At 35.0% G+C, this 12144-nt stretch overlaps 4 protein-coding genes across 12 annotated transcripts in view; 3 read left to right on the top strand and 1 right to left on the bottom strand.

Annotated features, from left to right (window-relative positions):
• LOC116844616 (cytochrome P450 4C1-like) overlaps positions 1-3051 on the top strand; it is an 8515-nt gene extending 5464 nt beyond the window's left edge. For 4 of the 5 annotated variants that reach the window (XM_032816407.1, XM_032816406.1, XM_032816408.1 and 1 more), the window contains 6 exons: positions 154-220; positions 391-517; positions 639-720; positions 1263-1375; positions 1618-1855; positions 2022-2356. In XM_032816407.1, the coding sequence (XP_032672298.1) occupies positions 154-220; positions 391-517; positions 639-720; positions 1263-1375; positions 1618-1855; positions 2022-2356 (962 nt within the window). Of the gene's footprint in view, positions 1-153; positions 221-390; positions 518-638; positions 721-1262; positions 1376-1617; positions 1856-2021 lie in introns of all 5 variants that reach the window. The other variant, XM_032816410.1, reaches the window with a different exon arrangement.
• Positions 3052-5089: 2038 nt separating this feature from the next.
• LOC116844617 lies at positions 5090-9557 on the top strand. Of its 5 annotated transcripts, XM_032816412.1 has the most exons (9): positions 5109-5251; positions 5869-5967; positions 6631-7006; positions 7092-7478; positions 7595-7669; positions 7993-8067; positions 8267-8426; positions 8551-8630; positions 8712-9557. In XM_032816412.1, the coding sequence occupies exons 3-9, from the start codon at positions 6653-6655 to the stop codon at positions 9024-9026; spliced, it is 1446 nt and encodes a 481-aa protein (XP_032672303.1). In that variant the 5' UTR covers positions 5109-5251; positions 5869-5967; positions 6631-6652; the 3' UTR covers positions 9027-9557. The 5 variants fall into 5 exon arrangements, with proteins under 5 accessions (XP_032672302.1, XP_032672305.1, XP_032672304.1 ...); XM_032816411.1 differs by lacking the exon at positions 5869-5967 and having other exon boundaries at positions 5090-5251; XM_032816414.1 differs by lacking the exons at positions 5869-5967; positions 8267-8426; positions 8712-9557 and having other exon boundaries at positions 5090-5251.
• On the bottom strand, positions 9294-11095 carry LOC116844621 (39S ribosomal protein L43, mitochondrial). The gene is made up of 5 exons (XM_032816426.1): positions 10934-11095; positions 10309-10820; positions 10112-10218; positions 9801-10006; positions 9294-9675 (listed from the first exon to the last, which is right to left on the bottom strand). The coding sequence occupies exons 2-5, from the start codon at positions 10443-10445 to the stop codon at positions 9544-9546; spliced, it is 582 nt and encodes a 193-aa protein (XP_032672317.1). The 5' UTR covers positions 10446-10820; positions 10934-11095; the 3' UTR covers positions 9294-9543.
• An 815-nt stretch (positions 11096-11910) lies between these two features.
• LOC116844618 (transmembrane protein 268) overlaps positions 11911-12144 on the top strand; it is an 11570-nt gene continuing 11336 nt past the window's right edge. The window contains exon 1 of the mRNA XM_032816417.1: positions 11911-12024. The gene's annotated coding sequence lies outside the window, so the exon portion shown is untranslated. The remainder of the gene's footprint in view (positions 12025-12144) is intronic.

The following is a 12144-nucleotide window of genomic DNA, read 5'->3' as shown; positions in this document are numbered from 1 at the left end:
TATATATATATATGTGTGTGTGTGTGTGTGTGTGTGTGTGTTTTCATTCAATATACAAGACTGTTTGATAAATTGCGACAATTGCATTAGATATTATGTACGAGCTAGAAGTACTCATTTCGATAATGCGACGCGTTAATCGTTATTTCGCAGAAACGGCAATGGGCGTGGATGTGCGTGCTCAAGAAGTTGTAACTAAATATTCTTCAACAGTACATAGGTTAGCATATCTAGAATTCCTTCGACTATCATTAATCGTGGTTAATTGTACTTGAGCAATCACATATTAATTAAAATTAACGGAATTAATATTATGGATACACATGCAGCGATATATCATTCCGACTAACTGGCTGACTGACTGACGTTCTGTAATTCATGATTTAATAGATCGTCCCAATTAACAACCGAGCGACTATTGCAGCCATGGTATTGGGTTGATTGGCTATACTATTTAATGCCTGTTGGAAAAGAATATAAAGCACTACTTGATGCAATGCACAAATTCACGAAAAAGGTATGTATGGCCGCCAATACACATTCCGGTAATAGCGATAACAACGCCTATCAAAACGCTATAAACATGCCGTTTTATTTTAAAAAATTTCAAATTTACTCATTACGACGGCATACTTCAGGTGATTGTTAAGAGGAAGATTGCACGCCAATCGGGAAACGACCACACGGAAATGAAAACTGAAGACAATATATATGATATAGGTACAATTACAAACTAATCGTGTTACATACTATTGACTTCTGAAGAGATGTGTAGACTACGTATTTTCAAGGGCTGACCACTCATTGTACCAGCCAGTACTGGCTTTTCGACACAGAACGGTTTCCTATGTGCAAAAGAAAAGCCATAAAAGAGGGCAAAATATGCTAGTATTGTCGTGACTGATTATTGGAGAGAAGAGAGGTCCCCCATCGCGTAGTTAATGCGTTCTCTTTTCTTTTTTTTATTTTTATTTTACTTTACAATAAGTTTGTTATTTTTCAGTTTAATTGAGTTCAGTATTAGTGCAGTTCTCGTGTAATACACGAAAAAGAACAAATTTAATATTACATCGCTTCTCCTACATCGCATCCTCCTAGAACACTATGTAATAGAAAAAGCATCCCGTTAGCCATCATTGAGACCAGTACGCAGTCAATCTCTTCAAGTCCTTGCGTTTGCATTTTTGTTTATTCATTTTGTTTAAGAGAGCATTAGCATTTGCATAAATATTCTTTATCTAAGAGAGAATTTTTTTTATCAGGTAAACAAAAAAAGAAAGCCTTTTTAGATCTATTGTTGGACCAGAATGAGAAGGATGACGCTCCGTTAAACGAAGACGAATTGCGGGCGCAAGTTGACACCTTCATGTTTGAGGTTGGTTTGACATTTAGCAAAAGATTTGGTTTCATTAGCGCCGCATAATAGGGCCGATTGTTCCAATCTCTTGGTAAGCTACTTGACAGTTAAATCATATGTCTGTCTTCGTGTTTTCTTCAAATTGGACAGGTACATGATTTAACTATCAGGTAACTTACCAAGAGATTGGAACAATCGGCCCTTGGTCACCTGTAGTTACCAAAGCATATTGTTACGAAGTAATAAAATAATAACAACAGGGTCACGATACCACCGCGGTTGCGATAACTTGGACGCTCTTCTGTTTGGGTAATAATCTCGAACATCAAGAGAAAGTCCATGAGGAACTCGAGCAAGTTTTCAAAAATACGCAGACACCAGCCAGTGTGAAGGAGTTATCGCAATTAAAGTATCTTGAAAGAGTAATAAAGGAAACACTCCGATTATATCCAAGTGTACCGTTTATAACGAGAAAATTGGCGGAAGATGTTAAATTAGGTAGGTTATCAGTCAAGTGATACTTCGAGGCAGATACTTGATTCGAAAGTAATTTCACAGATAAATACCTGAGCAACTGAGTCCATGTTGGCGCGGCTACGTTTTCTTTTTTTCGTCTTTTACCGATCTAAATCGGACCGAATAATCACATAGAATCATCTTTTAGGTGATTATACGATTCCGGCAGATATCACAGTCGCATTGCCGATTATGTTGGTACATCGTGACCCAGAGGTTTGGCCGGATCCAACCAAGTTCGACCCGGATCGATTTCTTCCGGAAAACTCAAAACACAGAAATTCATACGCTTATGTACCTTTCAGCGCTGGACCGAGAAACTGCATCGGTCAGAGATTCGCTCTACTTGAAGAGAAAATTGTACTAACGGCTATTCTGAGAAAGTGGAGGGTTAAAAGTGTAAAAACACAAGTATCGTTCGCCGGTTCTCTCATTCTCCGGCCACGCGAGGAAATATTTCTTCATTTCACACCTAAGAAATAATTCGATCGTTAAAATCGACGTGAAGTCGATCGAGTTGAAAAAGTGGAATAGTAATAGTAACAAATCGGTAACAATATCATATATATTGATTTTGCAACGATAGTTTTAATACAATAAATAAGGAAAATAATAGAGAAGTTAGTATGTGTGTATACAAAAAAAGTTGTTTGCCGCAGCTAAAATAGTTGTAATATATGGACACCTAAAAAATATTGCTATGTTAGCAACATTTTTTGCTGCAACAATAAATTTTCTTGCTGTGAGATCGACGTAATACTAAGTTGCTAAAACATGTTGCTGTTGTACGAAAAGAATTTGCTCCTACAGCAAGAAAAGTAGCTAACGCAGCAATATTTTATAAGTGTTCATATATTACGACTTTCTTTTTCTCCATGTATGATTTTTGAGGAATTTAATCTATAGACAGAGAAATTGCTTTAAATAGACGGAGTCTATTGACTTGAGTGCAATCTTTATTATATTCTAAGTTTGTTAGTGATTTCGTTAATCTCTGTAGTTTATGTTTATTGGTAACATCGTTTGATGTTTGTGATCCTCGTGTCTGTTACGTCTGTCATCTATGTTTCTATTTTTATTCCTAAATAATTACAATCTATTCTTACAGATCTGTACAATATATCGACTAGTATAAATATTATCTTTTTATTTAAATAAAATGCATCATAACGACAAAATCTGTTATATTGAAAGAGCGATTTCAAGTTAAATCTCAAATCCATATCGAACTACAGCTGCATCTCGATATTGACTGCCAGTGCTGAAAATATCTGTAATGTACGTAATAGAAGTAGCACTGTTTTGAAATCCGAACGATGGTTTCTTTTGTAGGCGAAAAGTTTCGCTTTGTTACAATTTCGTCCGTGTTACCAAATTCTCAGTCCAATGTTTTCGCATTTCCGATCTCGCGCATAACGATGTAAATAATTGTTGCATGAGAAAAAATAAGTTATATGATCCATATATATTATAATCAATATAAACCAAAAAGTTAAACATTATAAACTTACTTTTCTCCTGAATAATCAAATATTTTATATGTATTTATTTTACTGTGCCTAGTCTGTTTGTGTCGTTGATAAAGTTACTTACATATATCCTAGACAGCACAAACTGCTAAACCCAGGTAGCACATACCCAGCAAACAAGATGACGTCAAATGACGTCTTAATGACATATTATTGACGTCAATAATACGTTTTTTAAATATATCCTGACAGCACCGGACGTGGCGAGCACGTCGCTAACGGACGTTATTACGACATGTTTGTAACGTTCTTGGCACGTCTGTGCAGACAGGGTATCTATAGTTTCAGAATCGTAAAACATCAATAAGAAACGTTTTAACAGAAACCTTCCTGAAACCTTATTTATGAAACGTTTATAAAACGTTTCTTCAACGATTTTTTTCACAAAAATAACGTTTCACCTAACGTTTTTTGAGTGGACATTTTTATTCATGAGAAACGTTTCAGAAACGTTATGAAACATTTTGGAAATGGTTATGAAAGGTTTGGTCCTAACGTTTATAAAACATTTCTAAAACGTGTGTGTGCTACCTGAGAAAGATATCTTAAAAACATCCAAAAGACATCCAAAAGACATCCAAAAGGAATAAGAACATTTTTTGGACGTCCTTAAGATATCTTTTAGTAGATTGTGCTGTCTGGATGTACTCTTCACAGTCTTCTTTTACGTATTTCTTCGCGTATCACTACTGCAACGTTTGAATCCGAAATACTACGGTTGCGTTCGTTTCACGCATTATGCGCGCATTTCCTACTATATACGTGACATGAACTGTAGATAAATGCGCGCATATGCGTGAAACGGAACGCGACCTACTTTATAACGTATTAACACATCACATCATGTTATTTTAAATTTACTTTTATGCTCTATACTGTCACTTCGGTTCCTGTCATAATCGACTTATATGCAAATGTGTCAGCAGTATATATAATCAGCGTCGGAAAAGTTTTTTCTTGTGACTTTCGGAACATATTCGTCTGGCTCAACATTCTTTTATTAACCAATAAATTCTTCTACTAGACAAAACGGTCGAGTATTTCGCGCGGGATAAACCCTCTATGCTACCTCTATGCCTAAATCCGTTATCAGAAATTGCTTACGTCATTTCGTACAGAAAGGCTCTTATCGCAGAAAAATTCTCCTATCACTGCACTAAATCACAAATTCAATTTGTCAGTTAGTTGACTGAAGCAATACTTTAGCCCATATTCTGAATCCTTTTTTATCAATAAAAATGCCTTAAATGTAGTTTTTCAGCCAATCAGGTGGCTTCTAAGCCTCTTTTAGAGGCACTTTTATAGATAAAAGAGAATTGAGAATATGAGCCTTTACCTCAATGAGTTTCGTAATGCATTCAGTATCCAATAGGAGAATTTGTTTTTTAGTAATTACGGAGATACGTTTTATTATTGGACACGTGTAAAACATGGTCTACAATAGAAGTAGAGTCGTAAGTCGTAGAAATTGACCAATCGCGATCGAGTATGAGAAGAATAATCGACCGTGATTGGTCAATTTTTACGATTTTTACGATTCTACGATTTCTATCGTAGATCCCGCTTTATGCGTTGCAAAACTTATCGACGCAAAATGTCGCTATACTTTTAATTAGCCAACCTGTATCGGCCAACTTCTGAATCAGTGCTACCACGCGCATACGTGCATCACGCGGAGATTCGTGACGTATCTAGCCAATAACTGGCCTTGACAACTTTTATCATCGTCCACTGTTATTCCAGCGTCGTCACACCCAAGTTTAGACGTGGAGAGTCATTCGGCGTTAACACAACATCGAAGGAAAAGATTTTTCCAGCGCTAAGTTTTGTAATCTTAATAATACCTAAAGTAAGTGCACAAATTAAAATTTTTTCTGCAATATTGATAATAAGTGTATCATTATCGTATAAAAGTATATTGTCGTAAATTTGATAAATGGCGTGATCTAAGTGTACCTAAAGCTAAACGTTTAAAACTGAACATCGCAGTGAAAAGTGGCTCGTCAATTGACGGCGAAACAATATCAAATCGACGTCGATTTGATGGTTTCAATGTCAATCTGACATCGTTTTGCCGTCAATCCGCGTCAATCGATGAGTCAATTTCGCTGAGATTATTTTAGTTCGCAATCTTGGGGAAGTCCCAATATAATCGCCGTCATGACAAAACGTTCAAACAAGTTCGGACCTTGATTTTTAGAACGTGCCTTGAAATTTTCCAAAACTTTAATCTCGATATCATATCATAAATCGAAATAATAGAGTTGAGGCACTCTTAGAGAAGTCTAGAGCCAAAAATTAAAGGAAGGAAATTCGCAATCTTCCACAAAGAATCTTCCCATAATCTACTTTTGCTATGTATTTTAAAGTTATTCAATTGGCAACATATGTATATCGCATCATTTAATATACCTACGTAACGTAAAAGAAGCAGATTTTATGCAGTGTTGCAAATTTTTCCAACAGTTTGGTAGCAGAAATACAACAGTATTTGCTAGCAGAGCATATAATGGCAGACTACAGAAACCGAGCAGGATCTGTCGTTCCGTAACCACACATTAAAGTGTATTTAAATGAAATATATCGTAGATTCCGCTTCTTCCCGCTTCTTTTTTTTCTGTCGTTCTGCTGTCGACTTGTATCAGCAGACATTATTGTCAGAATGAATTTAATGCGCACATAGATGGCTACGGATCTGCACCAATATCCTGATCGATATGCTGCCAATCCGCCGGCATACCGTTAACATTTTGTTTATTGGGTGGTCGTATCTTTATTTTCAACTTCAGCTTTTACATAGCCAGGAAGTTTTTTCGGTTTATACATTCTTTATTTCTTATTTCCTTATTTCTATGCTTATTTCTACACGTCTTATCTTTATTCCTTTTCGCCATCTTAACCTATTTTTTTTAAACCTTAACTCCTTTCCTTTTTCACTTTTTTATTTTTCTTCCTTTTTGGTGTATCTTTAATCCATACATCTTATACACTATCCTTGTTTATTGGATAATTGATGACATACTGATAGTTTCTCCCTCCTTCCCCTCCTCTCTTTCTGTCGTTTTTGTTCTTAACTAGCAAAGTAGATAATAGCTATCACTATTGTTTCTTATCGATGTAAAAATCGCTAATCTTATCTTAGAAAAAATTATCTTTATGCATTTGACATTTGTGTTTATATGATATTTATATAATGAGGGCTTATATGATTTTTTTATATTTTTCTAGATAAACTTTTCAGCAAGCTGTCATGGAAGCGCACGCACGTGCTCCAGACCCGCTGACAAATGTCGGCAACATGACCAACAATTGGCATAGCTGGATAGAGGATTTCATCATATTTATGAAAGTAACAGGATATATCGATAAACCCAATGAGATCCGTGCGAATCTTTTAAAAAATCGGATTGGTAAAGTTGGCATTGATGTGATACAAAATATGTCATTTGACAATCCGCAAGATAAAGACGATATGGATATAATAGTAAAAAAACTCGAGGAACACTTTAACCCACCAAAAAACGAAGTGATCGAGCGATATCAGTTTTTTACAAAGTGTAAAAACCCAAACCAAACCATCGAACAGTATATAAACAACTTGAAAGTACGTTTTTTACTTTCACGGTTCATTTTCTTTTGTTTTTTTCACTGTAAATTTTAGGCATCGTGATCTGCTAATTTGCTTACAGGAGAAGGCCAAAACCTGCAATTTCAAAGAAATGACGGATAGTCTTATACGAGACAGAATCATTCTCGACACAAATGACAAAATACTTCGTAAAAAGTACTTCGAAGCATCCAATTTGGATTTGCAGAAACTAGTAGCGATTTATAACGACTACCATACCAATATCGAAAAGATGAAGCTTGTCAGTCAAGAAAATCAAGCAGAATCTACTAGTTCGATCAAATCAAAGCCGATAGATCATGTAGTGAAAGGATGTTGTTGGAGATGTGGTCTTTACCACCCACAAAAGAAGTGTCCTGCTTGGGGATCAAAGTGCACAAAATGTGGCGATGTCAATCACTTTACTCAGTGTTGCAGGGGCCTTAAACCTAACCCAAACAACAGCAAGGTAATACACACACACACACACACACATAAACATTGTTTAAAAATATAAAAATTTCTCGGAGATGTAGTATCTTATATTATTTCATTACTACTAAACTGCATTGTGTCCATCTTTAGGCACAATTTTTTATGCCGCAGACAAATAAAAACATACTGGACCCAATGCAACCGCAAGCAAAAAATATTTCAAAGGTAAACAATTTGAAGAAAAACTAATAAAGAAGTTCGCAACGCCAACCACATTATTTAAAAAATGTACGATTAAATACGCAAATAAATGTAATCAGATCTAATGATTCTACTTTGTTTTTTTACATCATGCAGTATACATATTAGAGTTCAAGTTAAAAACAGATTTAGCTTGCATTTTAGTGTTGATATATATCAAGTTTTTGTAAACAAAAACAAGCAAATAAAGGTGATCTCTTTTACTTTTCAACAAACAATTTTAGTCAATTCAAAACTAGATAAGTCTGTAAAAATGGATAACGCACAAGTGTGACGCTGTGTTATAGAGAAATGAAGAATTACGGAATAATTCAGCAGACTCTTCAGTTACAATTACAATTACGGATCCGACAAGTGAAACGGTATTTATTTCATTAAACCTATTATTGAGTTACATAATATCTATTATAGAATAGCTACGTACGAGAATAAATATTGGATAAAAATAATGTATTCAATGATAGTCATAATCTAAAATAGCGAAAAATATTTTAAGAACAGAAAAGAAAGAAGAGGAAGTATCCTTGCTTTTAGCGCTTTGAAATATGAAACATTTTCTAGACTTTTCCGGATATTCCGACAAATTCAGTCTTCGGCAGTAGCGCATCTTGTGACGATACTTTTGCTTTAATGTTGCATTTGTTAGACGCATGTAGCACAGACTCAAGTTTACATCATAATAATACTGCTAATCCATCGACAAAATTACATGAAAAATCACGTGGGTATACATCGTTTATATCCAGCAATAATATAAAAAAAAAAAAAGAAGAAATCAGTTTTTTCCGTACACAAAATGTAAGTGCACACAGCGAACGATAATAAATAACGATAATTCATTACAGAATATAGTCATTTAAATATGAGTGAAACCAAATTGGATTTGACACTCGACTTACATAATAAGGACAAAAAGAATGAGCCTGTACGCAGACGTTGAGTAATCTTTTTGATAATGAAATAGAGGTAATTTCATGCATAACAAATCAACTTTGTTCACTTACAGAAAACAATACACGCGGAAACAACTTGTGAGAAATGGAACAATATCTCCTTGAGAAATATTTCGATAGAAAACATTATATGTAACAATCATAACGAGGAATCGGACGAAGGGTGCACCACGCTTGGCGCTACGAATGCCTTACAGCGTTTGCAATACAGTCCATTAATGATATTCTTATTGACGATGTTACATATGTTACGGCAAATTTTAATTCGTCAAACAGACTATGTCAAAAAACACTTGATTGATATTCTGAACATGTTTGTAAATATTATATTTTGTAGTTATATTTCACGATATCGTAATTTGCAGTAAACATTCGTCTTATATAACACGTATTAGTTTCAACAGTTGCAATAAGAACTTTTTGATACGCGTCTTCTGAAAGTAAGAAACAAAATAAGTTAATATCTTAATACAAATGATAAATTCACTTTTCCCGATGTAATGTCATAAAGCTTCCTTGATGCATCTAATAGGAATGGTGAGGTAATTTTTTTTCATGCATCATGAGCTCGTATCAATAATCTTGTAATTATGTATACATCTGCAATCCCCTCAATTTAAATAAGATGAAAGAAACACGTTTAACCTGTGAAGTATATTTACTATTTGGATTTACATCTTTGCTACCTTACATTTAATTTTTCAATTCTATTTTTTATAAAACTCTAGAGAGAGATATCGAGATTTTTTGTCAATCACCGCATATGCGCAACGATTTGCGAAATGATTGATACGTATCTACGATACACGTAATTCTAGTTTTCATATTACTTATATACACTGTAAATTTTTGGGCTGTAAGACAAAATTCGTAATAGAAAATACATTATGCTCTCTCAACACGTTCCGTGTCTAAAGAATCATTGGTTGTGTTATTCAACAATTGTTGAGCTTTGAACAACTTGATAAGTTGTTCTGTAGCAGTAGGAGCCAATTTAACAGCTGCACCAAGTTCCCTCTACAAATGGGGAAAAAATATATCAATATATTAGAAATATTATGTCCTTCTAAGACAGCCCAATAAGTATTGTCCTTTTTTTTTAATACTAATGAAAAGATTTTGTCATTTATACAAGATATTACGTTTGGAAACTGCGCCAAATTTCTCGTCGGATCCTTAAACAGAAATGGCGTCCATGGCCCTTGAATCGATGGAAATTCCGTGTGCCACAACTTTCGCAATCTGAACGAAGTACTATCATTAATTTGTGTACGTAACAATTCCATCCACTTAATGATATCATCTCGATTGTAATTGGAGACATTCATCCATTGTCTACTGCCATCCACTATACAAGAATTGCACAATATATTAGCATAATACCAAAAAATGACAGAATTAAAAAATAATGCATATATATATTTTTTTTTATCCTACATTGATATATACGTACGATACTCAGCGACTAAAACAGGTTGCCTGTGTCTCCTTGGTTTAACATATACAACTACCCCTGGATTTTCCTTAGCATAATTAACTAAATCATGTTCGATAAAGCCTCTGGAAAAACATTAAGTTAGAATAAATTAACATTTTCCTATTTAATAAGGCTTACACAGCATATGTAAAAATATGAATTAAACGTTTAACCTTATTCCCATACTTGTACCATGGCTTTTGCAAAATTTTAAAGTAATTCTTTGCAATTGACACACATAACGACCGATTCCAAGACCATGAGGTGCACGTGGAAATCCAGATTTGAGAAATAAGTGTCTGTTCGACATACTTTATAAAATACAGAACGAAAAACAATGAGACGATAGTGTTCAGAGGAGGTTAGATCAGAGGTTACGTGCTAACTGAATTTCCATAAACGCTGCAATTTGTCCTGAACTATGAAGACAATCTCCACGACTAAACGGGTTACTTGTACGTTAAAATATAAACACGTGAAAATAATTATTAAGTGATCACAACACCTCTAAAGTTCTATCCTATTTTCTGGCTTTATGGGTGTTTACAATAATTCCTTCCTTCAATACTTGGCTTGGAGCGCTTGTAGTCGCGCGACCTACGCCATTATTCGGGTAAGTGCTGCCATCGTATGTGAATTGAGAGATAAATTTAAATTGTTTGTTCGGTACAGTTTAGAAAGTTTGCTATAATTGTAAATATTTTGGTGTTATAAGTAAGAACCTCCGCACAAGAACATCCGTAACATGTTAAGTTTACGGATTTCTTTGTGCGTTGACTTAAGTTTAAGTTTACGTACAGGTATAGCTATTGTATTGTCAGTACTTAATGTAACGTAACATGTTACGGATGTGCTTATGCGTTGGCTCTAAAAGCTTGTTCGTGTATGTCATCCCATGGGGAGAAGTCCTCCTTGGATGCTTCCGAAATATCCAGAGTTGGGTCGAGTTGAGTTAGTTAGGTTAGGTTAGGTGAGGTGTTAGGATAGGTAGGTGATAGGACAGATGTTCAGAGGACATCCAGAGTACATCCTAAGGATATTCTAAGGACATTTCTTCGTTCTCAGTACATTCTTAGAACGTTCTTAGGACTACTGGACACAGATTGTAATGATTGGTTTGACCTGGTAATTCATTAAATAATTCTTTGCATCGGTTGATTGTGTCCAATCGTACCGTGGTCAATCGGGACGCTCCCGTTTAAAAGTATCGATTCTCGCCATAATCGAGTCGTTAAACAATTGATTACAAAGACCCATATTCTGAATCCTCTTTTATCGATGAAAGTGCCTTAAATGTAGTTTCTCAGCCAATCAGATGGCTCCTAAGCGTCTTTTAGAGATACTTTTATAGATAAAAGAGGATTCAGAATATGGACCAAAATGTTTATACATCGAAAAGAAATAATCGATTATAATTATTGGTAGCCAAGTATTGAATCGGTATCGATATCGCCCATCTAATTAGAATGGTGTTGGGGAAAAATCGTAGGATTACTTTGAACCAATATTGAAAGAGAGAGAGAGAGAGGTATCGCCCATCTCTAGTCAGTACGCAGTCGATGGTCCAATAAGGAGAACTCGACTCGAAAAACAAATCCTCTGATTGGCCCATCGGCTGCATTCCGACAACGCATACGATGTATTGAGTGCGTTCGCTTTGGGCGCTTACGCACTGTAAGCATCATTCTATCTTTATTGCTCATTATATGCGGGAAGATAGAATGACGCTCATAAGCGTCCAAAGCGAACGCAGTCATTGTAGAACCGGCCTGAATCCTGCATTATCCTGTATTTAATTACCAAGAAACCTGATTTAATCTCTTATTAGTAAGAAGAATCTATATATTAAATGAACTACATAAATACACTTACGCTATAACAATACAAAGGTAATTTAGTTGCATATTTCTAAAAAAAACATTTCTAAAACAATCAAATATAAGTATAGCCAAATGTCCCAGTATACCCAGTCGGTCAACTGTTCATACATAATTCCTCAGTTCTCTCTC

Source organism: Odontomachus brunneus, unplaced genomic scaffold (genome assembly GCF_010583005.1).
Source record: "Odontomachus brunneus isolate Ranch 3 - 2012 unplaced genomic scaffold, Obru_v1 Obru_scaffold_044, whole genome shotgun sequence".
Classification (NCBI taxonomy): Eukaryota; Metazoa; Arthropoda; class Insecta; order Hymenoptera; family Formicidae; genus Odontomachus; species Odontomachus brunneus.
The sequence above is the reverse complement of the archived record's forward strand: the minus strand, read 5'-3'. Positions and strand labels throughout refer to the sequence as shown.